At 38.5% G+C, this 20,564-nt stretch overlaps 2 protein-coding genes across 3 annotated transcripts in view; one reads left to right on the plus strand and one right to left on the minus strand.

Annotated features, from left to right (window-relative positions):
• Positions 1–4,928: 4,928 nt before the first annotated feature.
• On the plus strand, positions 4,929–6,136 carry LOC113938332 (protein FAM71D-like). Its single transcript, XM_035729004.1, is given in 3 exon segments — positions 4,929–5,491; positions 5,493–5,988; positions 5,991–6,136. Coding segments are annotated over 3 exon segments (1,197 nt in total). The 5' UTR covers positions 4,929–4,936.
• A 6,710-nt stretch (positions 6,137–12,846) lies between these two features.
• Positions 12,847–20,564, minus strand: part of ATAD2B (ATPase family AAA domain containing 2B) — a 168,597-nt gene continuing 160,879 nt past the window's right edge. For both annotated transcript variants that reach the window (XM_027621587.2, XM_027621586.2), the window contains exons 26-28: positions 19,459–19,586; positions 19,006–19,134; positions 12,847–16,296 (exon numbers count right to left, since the gene is read on the minus strand). In XM_027621587.2, the coding sequence (XP_027477388.1) occupies positions 16,255–16,296; positions 19,006–19,134; positions 19,459–19,586 (299 nt within the window). In that variant the 3' untranslated portion in view covers positions 12,847–16,254. The remainder of the gene's footprint in view (positions 16,297–19,005; positions 19,135–19,458; positions 19,587–20,564) is intronic.

Below are 20,564 nucleotides of genomic sequence, written 5' to 3' on the forward strand. Positions count from 1 at the left end.
AGAGAGAAGACAGAAATTGTCAATTTTGGGTACAAAAAATGGATATCACTACAGACAAAGCAGAGTTTAAAAGCAAACAAAGACTAGTACAGTTGTGTCAAAAGGACTCAGGAACCAGCTTGAGTGTACCGGAGATGGGAACACTTTAGCAGAAATAAGCATCATAATGGCGATGCACTAAACTACATCAAATATGTTTAAAGCTATGAATTCATAATGATACAAAGAAAACTAATTTATCACTTTTGAATAGGAAGATCATTCATTTTTAAAACTGGTTAATAAAGATAAAGGATTAAGCATTAATCCTACCTGGATAACCAGGTAACAGACAAGGCAATAATAAATGAGTAAGGAGTGATTTCCTTAGAACTCACAGTTTTGCAAACTCTAATGAATTAAGATATCTAAGCATTTAGTATCAATCACTGCTGACATCACAAGAAGAACAATAACCAGACACTATGTGCCTCCTAACAAAAGAACACACTCTCATTTATGAAGTAGTCTTGCAAAAAATAATAAAATAAAACCAGAATCTGATTAAGCCTCTAGATCAGTGCTGCCCGATATAAACATAATACAAGCCACAGATGTATTTAAGTTTTCTGGTAACCACATTACAAAGAGTAAAATGAACTAGGTGGAAATTATGTTCTAATAAATTTAACCCAATATATCCAAAATATCATTCAATATAGTCGATATAAAATTACTAATGATATTTCATATTATTTTTATAATAAATATTTAAAGTAAGTGTGCATTTTATACTTAGAGCTTATCTCAATTTGGACTAGCTACATTTCAAGCGTTCGATAGACACGTGTAGCTAGTGGCTACCATATTAGACAGCACAACTCTAGATCCAAGTGCCAGTTTATAGGAAATACAAAAGCAAGTGAACATGTTAGCCTCACCATATAGGTATTCAATCAGCAAAATCCAGACTGTCGGAAATTCAACAGGTCAAAACCTGGCTTCTTCATCAAATTAATGGCAAAGAAAAAGAGAGATTGAGGAGGAATCTGCAGGTTGAGATTTAAAGGCCAAAGGAGTAAAAAGGCAGGAAAAACTTAAATGTAGGATTTAGAAACGCTCACAGGTGCTAAAACTGTAAGAAAAACAACATTAACGTAAATGTTAAGATAGTGGTAACACTAGGGGAGAAAAAGAGGGTTTTAACTGGAATGGAGCACAAAGAGAGTTTCTGGACTAGCTGACAAGTTTCTTTCACCCAGGTGGTGGTTACGTCTTATAAGAGTTCATGATAAGCTGTACATTTGTTTTCAGCAGTTTTCCTTATCTGTGTTATGTTTGACAATAAAAAGGTATAAATTTAATAATAAATATGTATTTGATGGGAAAAGTTGGATGTGATTAAATTCCTAAACTTCCCAATTCCCCCCTCCCACCCCCAAAATCACCACCTCCAACTGTAGCTGTGGTTTCTGGTCTTCAAGAATAAAATATCCTTACTCTTGCTCAAGACCAAAACTCCCACCTAGGTTCCTGACTTTATCCCCTCCAGTCTTTTCCAATCCTGATCCATTAATGATCACTCCTCTTCCCCATATCTACAAGCTCCAAGGTTCTACGGAGGTAGTACAGGACAGTGGTAAATAACTGGGCTGTTGTGTCAGAATCTCAGGGTTCAAATTCTCATTCTGTTCTTTGACCAGTTGTCAGCCATGTAACAATCTCTCTGTGGTAAACTCTCCTCAGTAAAATGAGGGAAACAGTATCAACTTCATAGGGTTGCTGTGAGGAGTAAATGAGTTAACACATGGAAAGCCCTTAGAAGGAGGCCTGGAATCCAGCGCATTTTCAGTAAGTGTTAGCTGCTATCATCACCTTCGGTATATAAACATGCTCAATTTTTCACTTTTATCAGAATCCTTTCCTCAACCCTGTGCTCCCCTCTAGTTATGCTCTCACTCTTTCCCTTTTTCCTGAGAACAACAAAGATCACCAAATTGTCGTGTCTACTGGCAAGGTTTTAGTACATATTTAATCAGCCTCCACTGGAGCATTTGATATTTCGTTCATTTCAAACATAAATTCTCTCTTCCCTGAGTTCTGTGATACTGCTCTTGGCTATCCTGCTTTTGAGAAGTTATGATCAATCTCCTTTGTAGGACATTCTCTACTGCTGCTCAAACATTACCACTCCTCTGTGTCCCGTTTTCATTCGGCTTCGAAGAACCACCGACATCTGATGTACGTTTGTGGTTGGAACGGCACCTACCGCAGCTAACCCCGAAGAGCCTCTAGCTCTGAACTCTCCTGTGCTTTGGATATATTTATCTAAATGTCTGCTGGACCTGGATGACAAAATGTCCCATACTGCATTCACTCCAGATCTGCTACTCTCCCCCGTCAACTCTCAGTTGATGGTGCTACTACTCATCTACCTGACTGCCCAGGCAGAAATCTAAGAGCAATTCGAGGCTCTTCCTTTATCCTTTTCCCTGAAATCCAATCACTTAGTTCTAATGATTTTAACCCTACATTTTCTAGAAGAAATCATCCCTTTCTCACCATCCCTACCACAACTTCCCTCGTTCAGGCCTACAGCATCTCTCACCTTGAATACAAGAGGGGCATGCAAAGCCCTTGCTAACTTCAAACACTGCTCTTCTCTTTATTTAGCTTCAGAATTACGGCAAACTAGAAGTGCCCGTAGTTGTATGAAACTAACATGTTTGCCTCTGTCTCTATGCCTTTGTTATACTGTTCCTTCTGCCTGGAATGTTCTTCCCCATTTTTTTTTTTATTACATTCCTTCATTTTTTGAGACGCTGTTATCACATCCACCAGAAAACCCTCTCATGAATTCCTAGGTGGGTTAATTTCCTTCCTCTATGCTCTAGATAGCACCTCAGTTACACCATTATCATTGCACTTACCTAAATTAAAAAAATATATATCTTAATATATCTTCTACTGAGTAGTTATTTCCAAAAGCAGGGACTGTTTTACTCAGCTTTGTGATTTCAGTGCCTGGCACATACTTACAGCAAATGGTAGGTAGTCAACATATCTTGTTGAAAGGAAGTAGTTATTTTCCATATTCCTGGCAAATCAATACTTCTAAAATTTCACTTTCATCATATCCTGGTGGTGTTCAAAAACATTCCAGAACTGTCACATGATAAAGTACAAATACCTTTAGCCTGGTCCTCCATAACAAGACCCCAAACTACCTGTACAGCTTTATCTTCCACCATACTTCCTTATCTATATCTTTAGTTTTAGTCTACTCAGCCCTCCAAACCAACTTTTTGACCCCTACCTCCCAAAACCGTTACACTCATTAAAATGTTGGCCTTTTATTTTTTTATTTAAGATTTTTATTTATTTATTGAGAGAGAGAGAGAGAATGGTAGAGAGAGAGCATGAGAGGGAAGAAGGTCAGAGGGAGAAAGAGACCCCCCACTGAGCAGGGAGCCCGATGCGGGACTCGATCCCGGGACTCCAGGATCATGACCTGAGCCGAAGGCAGTCGCTTAACCAACTGAGCCACCCAGGCGCCCAAAATGTTGGCCTTTTAATACTTACTTAGCAACTCCTTAGCAATTACTCCACAATGCAGAGTGATATTAAAAACAATGTTGTCAGGGCACCTGGGTAGTACAGTCAGTTGAGTGATGAACTCCTAGTTTCGGCTCAGGTCGTGATCTCAGGGTCGTGAGATGGAGCCCCGAGTCAGGCTCAGCACTTAGTGTGGGGTCTGCTTGGGATTCTCTCTCCCTCTCCCTCTGCCCCTACCTATTGTGCACACACACACTCTCTCTCTCTAATAAATAAATCTTAAAATAAAAATGCTGTCATGGGGGTGCCTGGCTGGCTCAGTGGGTAGAGCATGGGACGCTTAATCGCGGGGTCAGTGAGCCCCACGTTGGGCATAGAGCTTACTTTTATACTTAATTAATTTTTTAAAAATGTTTCCATGGATACCTGAACGGAATGATCACACTCCTAACTTCCATATCTCCAAGAGATGAGTAGTAGGGAAAAGGCCAAGATAACTTTTTGTTTAACTTACATATATAAGAATAACACTAAAAATTTTTTTTCTGAAGATTTTATTTATTTATTTGACAGAGAGAGACACAGCAAGAGAGGGAACACAAGCAGGGGGAGTGGGAGAGGGAGAAGCTGGCTTCCTGCGGAGCAGGGAGCCCAATGCAGGGCTCGATCCCAGGACCCTGGGATCATGACCTGAGCCGAAAGCAGATGCTTAACGACTGAGCCACACAGGTGCCCCAACACTAAACTTTCTTCTGATTTACTCACCTTTTTTTTCTCCAGTCCAGTTTTCCTTCATCTTTCTTGGCTTGAAGGTAGGTCATCAGGAACAAGTACAAAAGGATTAGCTAGTATAAGACTTCTTTCCCTGAAGCTATATTTCTTGTTAATTAAAACACTAACCTGAAAAAATTCTAGATATCCAGAATTCCAGAAAGAAATAGAAATTCTGATAAGAAAATCAGAGAGTTTTCAGACTTTTGGTATGTGGCCTTTCAGACCTGCCATTAACCATAGGACTATTAATCCAAGTTGTCTTACATAAACCAATCATTTCTGTTTCTGGAACAAGAGGTGCTGTCAGGAAAATAGTTGGCATTAATAGAAGTCAAAGTGAGGAGAAAACCTGACTCCATCACCTCCAAGTGCTCTAAGGCAATTGTTGCTCCTAAAAGGTAAAAGCCATCAGGGCAAAATCTTCCAAAGAACACTGTAATTCCTTTTGAGTTCTCGGATCTGATATACTGGCCTAATGAAAGGAAAATGAGGTTAAGAGGGCAACGGTGGGACTTCTCCGCACGTCCTACCTTCCAGCTTCATCATGAAAAGGAGGAAGCCCAAACTGAAATGAGTTAAGAACTTCATCTCCGAGAGAGGATTGTGGCTTGGCCCTGAGTTGAGCACCATGAAGAAGAACAATAGGAACTCTACCACAAGGATCAATGAGCAAGATGCCATCTCCATCCCACCCTCCCAAGATCCAGGAGATCTTCAAAATATGTTGAATGGAGGAGAGTATGCCCCTTTTGTATCTCCTCCCATATTAGAGAGCAATTTTATCCAGGTTAACAGGAGAGGTGAATCCATTTACCTTCATAACCAAGCCAACTGGGTGACTGTAGGCATCTGCTCTTCAAGTAAAACCCACAAGACCCCCAGTGTGATGCTTCTGGCACATCTGACCCCTGAAGCTCAGAAAGATACAGAACCCCTGTTTCAAAGTCTCCTGACATCTCCTTCGCCAGAGAACCTGGTGCTCACCAGGTTTCTCCCTCTGCAGTTTGTGACTCTTTCTGTGCACGATGCTGAGAATATGCGCCTCAAAGTAAAGCTGGTGAGTGGTCGAGCCTACTACCTACAGCTCTGCGCCCCTGCGTGTAAACAGGACGCCCTCTTTTGTCAGTGGGTGGAACTCATCTCCCTCTTGAATGAGGAGAAAGCCAAAGCTTCCAAACCGTCAAGAAGTCTCAAGCCTCTCAGAAGTCACAAATAGCACAGACATCACAGGCTCGACGGACATCATGGATATTGCAGCGTTCACAGCTCTACAGAGCCCACCCCTGTGCACATGTTCAGACCCCGTACATGCTGCAGAAAGCACTGATTTCTCAGATTTCACAGATGTCACCGATGTCACCGACGTCACAGATGTTCCAGAAAATGAGGTCAGAGAGACCCCAGATATAAATATTGTCACAGAAATCACAGAAGTCACAGAAGTCACAGACCTCTGTGACGTCCCAAACTGCTCAGAGGTCACGGTGGTGTTTGAAAATGATGACATACTAAGGGCCAAGCAAGAGGAAAAGGAAAAACTAGGAAACACTCTGAAGTCTGGGTGTCTACGTGATGCAAAAACTAAGAACGAGCTCAGAGAACCCTCAAAACATGTCACCATCTCAAATGTAACACTGACTTTCCAAGGTGAACGATGTTTTCATACTACCTTGACTCAAGAAGTGAGACAAGTTCGTTCAAAGGGATGAGTGCCAGATCCTCTGAAATAAGGACAACTGAATTTAAAAGCACAGCTCTTGAGGCTGAAGAATCCAGGAGCATGAGAACTGATTCAGTCACCTCAGATAAATACAAACTACTAAACTAAAAAACAAGCATGGCTCAAGAAATAACTACCAACACAAGAGAAGAACCAAGCAGTGTCTTCCATGTGGCAGAAATAAAGGCTACTACTAATCAAAAAAAAAAAAAAAAAAGAGGGCAAAGGTGGGAGCAAACAAAAGGTGTGTGTGTGTGTATATATATATATATATATATATATATTCAAAGATCTCAAACCTGTTTGTAAAAATAACCTAAAAACAAAGGCATTCCCTCTAAGAGACTTCAACTGGGATAACCAAGCAAACTGCAAAATTTCAGGGTCAGTTCTTAAAAGAATAGAGAACGATACTGAAGAAGCCAACATTTATTCAACTTTGTATTCCTCATTTCCAATCTATACAACTTTGTCAGGTAATCTGGTTGGATGGCTTCCTCAGGGAATCCCCAGTGTCACTATCTTTAGCTTTTTTCCCGGTGGGCTGATGGTATTTTCCAGAGAAGTCTCTGCTACTCTCCCATCTGGATATTCTTACACTATGCTTTGAAAGCAGCTTTTTAGTCCTCCACTCTTCAATATGAGCAGATAGCAAAGAATTATTGAACGTTTAAGAAAAAGCTGCAATACTAAACAGGAGGCAAAAAGGAAAAGCAACTTGGAGGAAAAGAGTCTATGCAGGAAGGAGAAAAACCAAGAAAGAAAAAATAATTATTAATATCCTCAAGAGAGACTGACTTTACATCCATTAAACAAGAACACAATGACACTTTAAAAATCAAGAAAACAATGGCTCTGAAAGATTAAATATGCAATTAAAACTGGGAAGGAAATAAATTTAGAGAACGGTCTAGGAGGGTCAATATCTAAAGAACAGTGATTCTAGAAATGGAGAACAACAACAACAAAAGGAACAAATCATAATGAAATAACTCTGGAAAATGTCTCAGAACTGAAGGACATGAATTTTCAGAGCAGAGAGACCCACTAGCACAGACTCCCATCCAGACATGTCTGGGACATTCTAGAACATCAGGGTAAAAGTGAAGATTCTAAAAGCTTTAGGAAACGAAAACAAAATCAAGAAAATGCATCAAGAATCAGAATAGGGGAGCCTGGGTGGCTCAGTCAGTTGAGCGTACAACTCTTGGTTTTCACTCGGGTCATGATCTCAGGGTTGGAGGGTTGAGCCCCACATGGGGCTTCACAGTCAGCAGGGAGTCTGCTTAAGGTTCTCTCTCTCTGTCTCCCTCTCCCCTGCTTGTGCTCTCTCTCTCTCTCTCTCTCAAATAAATAAAATCTTAAAAAAAAGATGAAAAAAATAATAGAAAACTAGGCAAATAACAAAGACTATTAACAAAAAAGTGTACAGGAAAGGATACCAACCATAGTATCCTAAGTATCTCAGCTGTCAAGAGTTTTTACATAATCACAATCATATAAATACTGAATAATGATCTAACAAAAATTAAAACTAACTGGGAGGATGAGAAAACAGGAAGTGTGGAGGTGCGTGGGGGACAGTTGTGACTATTCTCTTCCATGGTGGGAAATCAAGTTCTAGGCAAAAACTGGAAAATAAAAAAAAGTAACCAAATATTATTTAGAAATACAGAGATGCATACTTAATTAGTTAAGAGTATTGAAAACAACTGGCTCTGGGGAGAATATTCATTTTTAGTTAGTTACTAAGTTACTTTACCTCCCCGCACGTCCGTTTATCTGTTTAGAAGCCTTCTAGAACTACTTCATTCTTTAAACCCTATTCATGCATTTCCAAATTTAAAAAAAAATATATATATATATATATATATTGGACACATACAAACAGTAATAATTACAGTGGTAATGATTAAAACATACAAAACATGCTGTGTGCCTGGGACTGTTCTGAAGTCATTACGATGTGTTTGATTCAAATGCACAATCCTCACAGTAACTACCACAGGCTGGGTGCTATCGTTACCCCCCTTCCTACAGATAAACGGATGTGCAGGGAGGTAAAGTAACTTGCTTCATGTCACACAGCCAAGAAGGGACATAACTAGGATTTAGACTCACTCGGGCTTCAGCCCCCATACTATTACCTTCTCAAATAATGAATTAAAAACAGATGGGAAAGATGTTCATCAAAGTTATCAGAATGGCTCCCTCTGAAGAAGAAAAGGAAATGTAACTGGGGAATGGTAGGAAGGGGGACATCGAGTTTACCTAGAATTTTGTTCTTTAAAAAAAGAACTACAGGGGCACCTGGGTGGCTCTGTCAGTTAAGCGTCTGCCTTCGGCTCAGGTCATGATCCTGGGGTCCTGGGATCGAGCCTCATGGCGGGACTCCCTGCTCTGCGGGGAGTCTACTTCTCCCTCTCCCCCATTCCGCTCATGCTCGCTCGCTCTCTCTCTCTCTCTCACAAATGAGTAAAATCTTTTTTAAAAAATTTAAAAAATAAAAATTAAATTAAATTAAAAAGTAATATAATTATGATAAACTGTTAACATTTAATTCTGGATGACAGGAACATGCATGTTGTACCATTCTCTGCAGTATTCTACAGCTCAAAAATGTTTACTAGGGGCACCTGGGTGGCTCAGTCGTTAAGCGTCTGCCTTCGGCTCAGGTCATGATCCCAGGAGCCCGTGTCAGGCTCCCTGCTCCAGGGGAAGCCTGCTTCTCCCTCTCCCACTCCCCCTGCTTGTGTTCCCTCTCTCGCTGTGTCTCTCTCTGTCAAATAAATAAAATCTTTAAAAAAAAAATGTTTACTAATAGGGGAGAAAAATCTGAATGAGAGCAAATGAAATCATCATTACGCTTAATGATAGGTCAGTTAAGAATCCAAACTCTGAAACCACACAAAGTGGAATCCCAGCTCATACTCATTAGCCGTGTAGCCTCATCAGGCAAGTTGCTTAACCAACCCTGTATTTCAGTATCCCCTTCTGTTAAGTGGAACCAACAATAGAACTTACCTCATAGATGCTGTGATAATTAAATGGTTAATCCTTAAAACAGTACCTATCACTCACACGTTTGCTGCTGTGATGACTACTGTATTTATCACCCAAGCATTGGCCACTGTTAGGTAACATCTTGTTTACTCTTTGCCCACTAGCCTATAAACTCCAAGAGAACCGGGTCCTTGCTGTCCTGTCCTCAGCTGTAACTCTAATGCCAAGAACTGTGCTTGGCAAGTGGCATTGCTCAAATGAGTGTGTTAAATAAATGTTGACCTTCGGTGATTAGGAACTGCTTGTACTTTGCCCTGCAGCTATTTTACTCTTCGGTACATGCTTCTGTTGTTCCTTCTGCCTAGAAAACCTTTCCCATCTTGATGCCTCAGCTCAGGCATCAGTTTTTTTTAGGAAGGCTTTCTTGAGGTTGGGCTAAATGCTCCTCCTGTACACCCATTGTACCTTACGCATAACTCAATCGTAGCACGTGCCATACATAGTATATTGAAACATGTATGCACATCTCTCTACCCCCACAAGAAGCAGTGAAGCATAGCAATTAAGAGCATCAACTCTGGAGCCAGACTGCCTGCATTTGAATCCTGGCTGTGTCACCTTGGACAAATTACTTTATGTCCCAGTCTACCTGGCCTGTAAGATGGGAATAATAATAACACACAGCTCATAAGGTTCTCAAAGGATTAAGAGTGTATTTGTATTTGTAAAGCACTCAGAACAGTCCCTAGTGCATAGTAAATATGATGTAAGAATGTTAAAGAAGATGTGGTATATATATACAATGGAATATTACACAGCCATCCAAAAAAAATGAAATCTTGCCATTTGCAATGACGTGGATGGAACTAGAGGGTATTATGCTAAGTGAAATAAGTCAATCAGAGAAAGACAATTATCATATAATCTCACTGATATGAGGAATTTGAGAAACAAGACAGCAGATCATAGGGGAAGGGAGGGAAAAAATGAAACAAGATGTAACCAGAGAGGGAGACAAACCATAAGAGACTGTTAAAACAAACTGAAGGTTGCTGGAGTGGTGGGGGGTGAGAGGGATGGGGTGGCTGGGTGATGGACATTGGGGAGGATATGTGCTATGGTGAGCACAGTGAATTGTGTAAGACAGATGAATCAAAGATCTGTACCTCTGAAACAAATAACACATTATATGTTAATAAAAAAATGTAAGGATGTTAAATTATAAAAATCCTGTTGAAGACAGACACTATGTCTTTGCCCATCTTTACATTCTCTGAAATCGGTGACTATTACACCAGTTCAGACAAAAGGATTAGTGCCCAGACTAAGTCAGCTGCGATATGATGAAAGGGTGATGGATAGGAGACATTTTAGAGGGATAAAAATCAACAGAAGACACTGCATGATTAGAATGAGATGCACCATAAAGAAGATAAAATTAAGGATGACAGGTTTTGGATCCTTGATGGATATGGTTCTATTCACTAAGATGGGAAATAGAAGAAAAGGAAGAGTCCTTGGTAAATTTTTAACAACAAAATGTTTCATTCAATGTTTACTGACAGAAGAACACTTTTAAAAAAATAATTTGAACCTGACCAACCATGACAGAAATCTGGCACATTACATCTAAAGGAATTTAAGCTCCATGAAGACAGGGACCTTTTCTGCTTTGTTTGCTGCTTTATTTCCAGCACCTGCAACAGTACTTGGCACACTGTAGGCACTCACTGTAATTCTCTTTAATCAATGAAAGGATGATTTAAGTAAACTTCAGCTATGTCAATTAAGCCAAAAAGAAATAAGCATCTACTATAGGCCCAGCACTGTTTTAAATTCCTACAGGGAATGCAGAGAAAAAAATGTGATACTTCCTTTACCACATGAATAAATTACTGTTTTGCCTAACATTAGTAATTCACTATGTTATGCACTACAAAATACAGCCAAGTTCTGAAAAGGAAAGATATGGTAAGGGAGATGTATTCGTGGAGAATCTAAGCCCAGCCCTGAAATATAAGCAAGATTTCAGTAAGTTGAAAATAAAGATACTCCATGGTGAGTTGTATGAATAAAGTTACAAGAAAACTAAGAAAAGGTTTTGGTAAAGTGGGGCTACAATCTAGAAAAGCCAGAAAGAAACAGAGCAAATAAAATGCCAACTCCCTCTGGGAAGAGTTTCATTTTCCCCACTCCTAAACAGAATTAATTGGTCCCCTTCTTCTAACTCCGAACACCATGTTCCTTCTGTTATATCCCTTCTCACACCGATCATTATGATCATTACACATGATCATTACAGTTACACGCTAGCCTCCCCTAGCTGACTAAGAGCTACTAAAAGATAGACAATGTGTCTAGCATAGTACCTAGGACGTAACAGACAAGACTGGGCAGGTAGAGAGGGAATTTATATTTAAAAAGATAGCCAACAGGGGTGCCTGGGTGGCTCAGTTGGTTAAGTGTCTGCCTTTGGCTCAGGTCATGATCCTGGAGTCCTGGGATCGAGCCCCGCATCTGGCTCCCTGCTCAGCAGGGAGTCTGCTTCTCCCTCTGCCCTTCATTCTGCTTGTGCTCTCACCCCACTCTTGTTCTCTGGCTCTCACTCTCTCAAATAAATAAATAAATAAAATCTTAAAAAAAAAAAAAGATAGCCAACAGATAACTTTGCAGGTGTTAGGGAATAGCAGTAACATGAAATAGATATTCAAAAGATTAGTCTCTCACTTTACTGTAGTTTTGAGTACAGTGTAAATTAAAACTGGATAAATAAACCCAACTTCTCTCCAGACCTCTAAAAACTTGAGACTCAAATGTGGGGTGCCTGGGTGGCTCACTGGGTTAAGCATCTGCCTTTGACTCAGGTCATGATCTCAAGGTCCTGGGATCAAGCCCTGCATCGGGCTCCCTGCTCAGTGGAGTGTCTGCTTCTCCCTCTGCCCCCCCACCCCATTTGTGTTCTCTCTCTCTCTGTCTCAAATAAATAAATTCTTAAAAAAAAAAAAAGACTCAAATGCGCTTATAAATTACTTATATAAACATTTGGCTAAAATGTTTAAAAATCTGTTTCCCAGGTTTATTACTACCAGTCTTTTGATATACAATTTAAAGTAAAAATACAATATGCAAAATCAATAAAAACAAAATCTTACTCAAATTCAACCAGTTCCTTTTTACTGTGATTTAAAAAAAAAAAATTTAAAAACTTCTATTGAGTAGGATTAGTATACTATCTCAGGACATGAAAAGGTATCTCAGGGTAGACAACAGAAACATGAGCAATCTAAAGCCAAGAACATTCTACTCCCATGAAGCAACAAGCCCCTCAAAATCCTGGCATGAAATCTTTCTCCATATTTAAACTCTATGTACTATTCAAAGTATGCTGGTAACTACCTGATCAAAGAAAAGTTAACCAAACTACCTGATCATCTACTGTAGCGGTCTTCCAAATAGAAAAACAAATTTTAGAAGTAATCTATTTGCTTCTATAGAACACATTTTAGACAATCTTCAACTGAAATTAAAACCACACTTCCTCAACAGAAAAACTTTTAGCTAAAAAATACTGAGGGCTACTAAAATCTAAAAGAACACTATAACAAGATTTTGGTGGGTGCTTAATAAACATCAGCATGCCAACCAGAGGAGTTAAGAGGGCAGAACAGTAGGGGGACCCTATGCTTGCCTCATCCCTCGAACACAGCTAAATAAGTAAACATCAACATGCCCGAACCGCACAGCAGATGAGTTCAGCTAGAACAGTATGCTGCATTTGCAGCCAACAGCAATCATCATCAGGGTAGAGAAAGACAGGTTTTTCTTGTCATCTTTATTCAAGTATTTCACAGCAGTTATATTACAAATTACAGTAAATGTTCAAAATTCCAGAATTCAAAAATTAAATAATTTACTTCAAACTAATGTAAAATGAAGTCAAATGCAAAACATCAATTTAACACAATTCTAAATTAAACTATAAACCCAAAACAGACCATAGCTGATGAAGTCTACTTAATCTACAAAGTAGACATACATGACTGAAACCAAAAAGGACTCCCAAAATCTAAATAACTGAATGTACAAAGATGCAGGTACAAGTCCAAATTCAAGCTTACAATGTGATTACAAATTATAATTATAGTAACAATGGCATTCAGCTACGGGACCTGACACTGAAGATACCTACTGAATAGCACCATAGCTGAACCAACTTAATCAAAAAATGGGAAGATATTACCACCCCACTCCCTAAAAATAAAATCCAGTAAACCTACAAATACATTGGCATATGAGAAAAAAATCAAGTCATGAAAGGACATAAAACAAAACAAAAAAAATTAATCACAGGTGAGATTCAAGCTCAAAAACACAATTAACTCCACAGCCATCAGTTTCAACCCTAGTGCGGTTCCATTATCTTCAAAAAGCTCCCATGGTCCCCACAGCTGAGCATTAACTATTGTTGGGCTGTGCTGTGATACATATTTTACTGATCTGAGAGCAAAGTTTTACACAGGAGCTATCATTTATAATGCTCACAATAGGAAATAAGAACAGAGGTCAATTTGTACATATTTTTGCCAATGCTATACAGCAAAAATTAAGAACTTACAGAAAAGTAAACAAAATTGAGTCCACTTGGATAATTTCACAAACTGCTTTAAACTATAGAACCACCAGATATCTGTAAAGTAAGCAAAACTGGTATGTGGGTTGGGGGGGGGCGGGAAAGGGGAGCGGAGAAGGTGATACAATTTCAGCTAATTGTTCTCCCCTTGGCATTAGATTGGCTTTCTCTTTAAGACCTAAACTGTTCAAAGTGGCAGTTCCTATCATACTGAGGTTGCCTCCTATTTCTCCATCTATATCAAGGTTAAAATAAAAAACTTGATATTTTGGAAGCATTTTAATGCTGAACATAAATAAATTTCCCTTGTCAAACCCACTGATGGCTCAAATCTTAATTAACTTGTACAAATTTAGTGACCTACTAAGAACATGTGCGTTTTTTTTCCTTTCACAAGTGCTGCTGTTACTTGAACAGAATGCTTTTGAATTAGAGTAACTGGAATAAATATTTAAAAAAAAATAGTGCAGCAAGAACCTGAGACTTGCAAAAAACCCTTTTAGCAGAAACTTGCTACAAAAAATCTGCTACATCTTATTTCATCAAATCTTTAAATTCTGTAACAATTTCCATCAAAATACAAAATGCTAATGTATTAGACAGTAAAATAGTTTGAACTGGTATGATGGTAATAAATACTAAAGAAAGCATGAAAATCCTCCCAATAATCAAATTAGAGGTTTCAAATAACCTCCCCTTTAAAATGGTTCATCGTTAATCGCACTTGCCCACCTTAAAAATACAGTGTGTCTACATGGGTAGCATCTTGAATTATATGACTAACTGAATATTATGAAAACTTCATAGACTAGGTATAAAGAAAAAAGTGGCATTTAAAAAAAATTAAGCTATAATTAGAAGGCGCAAAATGTTAATGTAAATGCAAAGAAGCACTTAAGATTACTGCAGTAACCTACGGCCAAAGTGTGCGCTCTGCGCAGGCATAGGGCACACTACAAACAGCCAGAGACAAGGAGACAAGTACCTTAGCTTCAGCATGTAAACGGTGGCAAAGTGATTACAGGACTCTGTAAACACTATTGGTAACTAAAAAACAAAAAGCTGAGGTAGCTCAGTATCTCTGCAGTAGTCCAAGACCATTTGCTCTAATTAAAACCCAAACTACATGTGTTGCATATATTGGAAAGACACACCTGCAGCTAACGGCTATAATGAATGAAGATATCAAGCCAACTTGTCAAAATTTTCTACTTTTTTTTGTTTAAAAATCATCTGATAAAAAAATGTCACTGCACTCCCTTTGCCTCTTTGCAACTGCCTAGACTGTGTCTCCAAATTTGTAGAAAGTTTTTGTAAAACTAGTAACCCATAATTAATTTATGTAAGTACAATTCACAGAAATCACTCAACAAGATCCAAAATGGGTTCCAATCAAAATGAAGAGTTGTGAAGGTAAGCTTATGGTAAGAGATTTAAACATTAATACTGTTATTCAAGGACCATACCAAAGCTCACCCGCAACTATGCATAAAGAAAATGAATTTTATGGAGCTTCTGACAAATTCCTCTTTTCTGTCCACTGGCAAGTCCTGGCTTTAAAACAAAACAGTAACAATTCACTATACATGAAATCATTCTTCTCTGGGAACTCAAACATGAATAACTATTATAAATTGCCACTGAGAGAGGAAAAGAATGTTCCCATCTATCTAATTTCTGGTCATTATTGTCAGCAATACTGTAAAGTGTGTAAGTTTTTTGGTGGACTGTGTATTATTTGTTGTTGTTGTTTTATTATGTGTTTCTTAAACAGAAACAGACCATACAGGAAAACTTACCATTTTAGTATATCGTGTGGCTTAATGACTGTCTTGACTGAGTTTTGAAAACAAGATAGGCATTTTATACCAAACACTGGTTGCTTCTTAATGACACAGAGTACCAAAACTTATTTTCAAGGTTGTGACCAAAGAGACATTCTAATTCATTTGCTACAAACAAGCCCATTCTTTTGTTTAGCCTTATCTTTCTCAAATGAATTAAAAGGCACATTAAAGGCAGTTCTAAAGAGCCTAATCTAATTTCATCCAGTTTCTTCAGTTTCCCACCAGAATATACCATAGCCAACTCTAAAATAGGTTTCAGTCCATTACCCAGAGGAAAAAATAAAAACAAATATGCTTAAAGGAGGAGAAAGGAGAAAGAAAAACAAAACAAAAACAAAACAGGTTGCCCACTGTTTAAACAATTCAACACAGTTAGAACTGCCCCATCCAGTTTCCTCGTGTTTGCTGGTCTGCTCCCTAAGAGAGAAGTCTCCAAAAGAGAGTGCACGAAAAGAGGAGCAGAAGTGAGAGCAGTTTCTGTAGCACCAAAATCTCCAATCTGTGGGGTTGTATTTTTTATTTGTGGAAAATACAACGTGTTTCTGAAGTTCTGTTTGGTTCTTGTAGGCTGGTTGGTTTCAGGTACCTGAGACAATAGCACCAAATTCAACAGAGAGAAAGAATGAGTGAGAGAGCACTTTACACCAAGGCTCTGCACATAATTGGTGCAATTTGAAATTGAATGGCTCAGAAGACTGCTCTGTCAGGAGCAGATTGGAGAGGATAAACCACTCATCTTGAAAAGTTCATAGGAATGTCTCAAACATATGAACTGTTCTTTCCATCTCCTACAAGGGGAAAAAAAAGTTCATGTTATCTATTAAAGAAAAGACAAAAGTATTATGGGAAAATTCACTTTAACTTAACTTTTTAGAGAAAGAATTTTAGATACAGGTTAAGCTTTAAGTATTTTCTGATTATAATACCATAGCTACTCCATAAGACTATCTGCCCTAGACACTTCCAAATGCCTCCTATTTGATATTTAGGCTAATGAAGATGATGCTAGTAACATTCAATGAGTACTTATTATGCCTGATATTGTACTAAGAAATTTATATATATAAATAATTTGACAGCTAATAAACAACAAAGTCAGAATTTGAGTACAGGTAGCCTCATTCCAGAGCCTGAGCCCCTCCTTTACTCATATTCTCTCAAAGCAAGATGAATGTATTCAGTATAGTAAAACTTGTACGAAAAGTAGAAGGTACTATTCCCAGAGCTATTCACTCCAATCAGAGATGAAAACAAAAAGGAGTGAGGGGGGAAAAAAAAGCCAGAAAGAGTCGCTGTCATCACCACAAGAAATGCCACTCACTGATGATTCTGCTATAGATCCCTCTCCTCCCTAAAAAAGGCCCCTAGATTACAGGGTTCCAAGTCCCCTACTGAAAAATGTTTCACTGCTAAAGAGTATTCAATCCATTCAAGCTAATCAAACATCAACCCATGTGAATAAACAAGTTTTGGAATTTAAAAATAAAGAACTCTACCCTACACATTTTATTCAGATGGCCAAGTGTCCAAAACATCCAAGACATTTGGTTTTCCTTTCCCCCTTTAAACATCTGAAATTATATTCTACATCTCTGTACAATAGGCCAGATTATCATCTGATCAATAAATTCTCATATTAGATCAATAAAAATCACTCTTGCTAAATGTTTCATCATATTATTACTGAATAAGGAAAAAAGTCAGATTACAAAACAGAATATACAGTATGATCCCAATTTTTAATATGTATTCACATACTTATACACGTGTTATGCTCATCTAGACATTTTTTCTAAAGATTTTATTTATCTGAGAGAGAGACATAGCGAGAGACAGAGCACAAGCAGGGGAGAGAGGGAGAAGCAAGCTCCCTGCGGAGCAAGGAGCCCGATGCAGGGCTTGATCCCAGGACCCTGGGATCATGACCTGAGCCGAAGGCAGACTCTTAACCGACTGAGCCACCCAGACACTCCATCATCTAGACATTTAAAAGACAGAAGATATCCCATAAGATTAACACTGACTAGTTTCCTCTAGATGGTGGGATGTGGATAATGTTTTTATTTTCTCATTTGTGTTTCTTATTATTTCTATATACTGTATAATGACAGTGTAGATTCATAAAAATGTGATTAGAAAATAACTTTTAAATGCTCTCTCCCTTTGATTCAAGTCCAGTATTATTGAACATGGAAAATAATCACATCCTCTACATAAAAATCTTTAATATACTAGAAATGCTCCTTGAGAGCAGGGAATTTGTCTCATTCATTTTTTGCAGCCCAAACATCTAGCACAGTATCTGGAACTACAGGCATTCAATAAGTATTTAATAATCAGACCACCAGATAAACAAACTAACTGGCAAATGAACAGGGAGTCTAAGTCACTTAGCCATTTAGTGGGTCTATGTTTGCTCAGATGACCTCAAAAAGCAGAAGTGTGGCTTAATGATGTAAATTATATGAACAGGTATAAGTTTATATTTATAAGGAAGAACTCACTACAGTCCAGAGTTATCTAGAAAGGGAACAGTTCGGGCACCTGGGTGGCTCAGTCGTTAAGCGTCTGCCTTCAGCTCAGGTCATGATCCCAGGGTCCTGGGATCGAGCCCCGCATCGGGCTCCCTGCTCAGCGGGAAGCCTGCTTCTCCCTCTCCCGCTCCCCCTGCTGTGTTCCCTCTCTCGCAGTCTCTATCAAATAAATAAATAAAATCTTTAAAAAAAAAAAATAGAAAGGGAACAGTTAGGGCACCTGGGTGGCTCAGTCAGTTAAGCATCCAACTCTTGGTTTTGGCTCAAGTCATGATCTCAGGGTTGTAAGATCAAACTCCTTGTCAGGCTCTGTGCTCGCCTCGGAGTCTGCTTGAGATTCTCTCCCTCCCCCTCCCCCTCTCCCTCTGTCCCTCCACCCACTCACTCACTCTCTCTTTCAAATAAATAAGATCTTTAAAAAAAAGAAAGGGAACGGTTCACCTCTAAGCAAAAGGACAACCACTCCTTCATGTGGCCATCTCATAAGACTAGATCTCATAAATAAGATGACTTTTAAGCTCTCTTCTAATCATTAATGGGGTGGCAAACAGGTCTCACTGCCCAGGCCCACTCCTTTAATCAGCAGTGGCTGCCTAGGTGTCAGTGGTAAGGACTGTGAGGCCATCCCCACATAGGCCCAAGTGATATGCTCAGTGATCTCAGTAATAAGCAAGGGACAAGAGAATTGTGACATGCTATTCTAGGTATTTGCTAACCCAGAAACCACGAAGTTCTGTTTTGATAAACAAAGAATCTCAGATTACCTCTGTCCTGAGATAAAATGATACAGAAGATTTATTCTTCAAACTATAATTCTTAATGAGTCTTCTAATCTTAAATCTTCAAAACATTCCTCAGTTACTTGGTGAAAGATACAGACTAAAAAAAATGTTTTCCTCTTTTTTTCTTTGGGACAAGTAAAAGCACGTATTTATTTATTCTAAGGATGAACTGAGCACTTACCTCTACAAGTTGTGATTTGTCATAATCTTTACGATGCCGATAGATGCACTGACTAAGAAGAGAATATAATCTCTCAAGTTGATCAACTGCCAGATTGTTGCTTTTATCTACCAACAAATCAAGCAATTTCTAAAAAAAATTAGAAGAGAATAAAGTGAAGTTTGGTTTCATTTTCACACTGAAACAGTTATATTCAAATGGCTAAGCAACAGACATCATAGGCTATGGTATAATAATGACACATTTAGAAGATTCTAAGGCTTAGTTTATTACTGAGACCATTCTCTAAACCCCTCAAAACACATATAACTCTTTTTTTACTAGAAGCCCTAAAGTACATATATTCCTAGGTTAAAGCAAGAGATTATCATAACTACTTTTCTTCAACTGCCTACAAACATACTCAAATCTCTTTCCATTCATTTAAGACTGACTGGGAATAGCGAAGCTTACCTTCAATCTCTCATGATCAACTATAAGAGGTGGCACAGGCTCAGAGGGCTCTTCTGGAACCAGTTCCAGGCTTGTTGTTTTTGCCTGCTCTAAAATTAACTTACGATATTTCTTAACTTTAGAAGCACCTACAATTGAAAAAAAAAAATGCACTGCAGCAAGTAAAAGTTAAGAAAAATCAAGCTTAAACAACTATAAATTCTTCTACCCACGACAAAAACTTTTTGGAATAAGGGTATATTCTTTAAATGATAATTTTTTTAAGTAAGTAACCCAAACTGAAGGAAATTAAACCATAACTATGAAAGCCACATAATGCCAGAAAATCATCAATAAACACATCCACTTAAAGGAAGAGAAAAGCAATCATCACCTCTAAACACTAACCTATAAACAGTCTTCACTCTCTTTATGATAGCCATCATTTTAAAATTTAGAGCTTTCAGAATTGGAAGAAGGGAAGTAACCTAGAAAAGCAGATACTCACACCAAGTGAGGCCAACCTGTCTATATATTTCCCTTGCAAGTAAAAACAAAAAAAAATCTTCCTCAACATTAACTGAAATTTATTTTTCTCTTTTACACTGTCCAGATTTCTATTAGAAATTGATCTGGTTTCTAACTTTTTTTTTCTCTTAAAAATATAAACCCATTTAGGGGTGCCTGGGTGGCTCAGTCATTAAGCATCTGCCTTTGGCTCCTGTCATGAGCCCAGGGTCCTGGGATTGAGCCCCGCATCGGGCTCCCTGTTCCGCCAGAAGCCTGCTTCTCCCTCTCCCACTCCTCCTGCTTGTGTTCCCTCTCTTGCTGTGTCTCTCTCTGTCAAATAAATAAAAAATCTTAAAAAAAAAAAAATATATATATATATAAGCCCATTTAAAGTGTAATAGGGCTAGTGATCTTTCCTACCTCAGAGTGAATTACTATAATCTAATTATTTTCCTCTCAATATCATACTGAGACCAGCCACACTGGGGGAAAAAAAAAAATCACAGAAATTTTGAGGTGGCTGAGCATAATTTGACAGCACCAGGCACTCTGAGGACAGAGAGGGCAGATAGGCCATAAGCCCTAGGTAATGATCCCCTAGGTAAGCATATTCTAAG

Source organism: Zalophus californianus, chromosome 8, assembly GCF_009762305.2.
Source record: "Zalophus californianus isolate mZalCal1 chromosome 8, mZalCal1.pri.v2, whole genome shotgun sequence".
Classification (NCBI taxonomy): Eukaryota; Metazoa; Chordata; class Mammalia; order Carnivora; family Otariidae; genus Zalophus; species Zalophus californianus.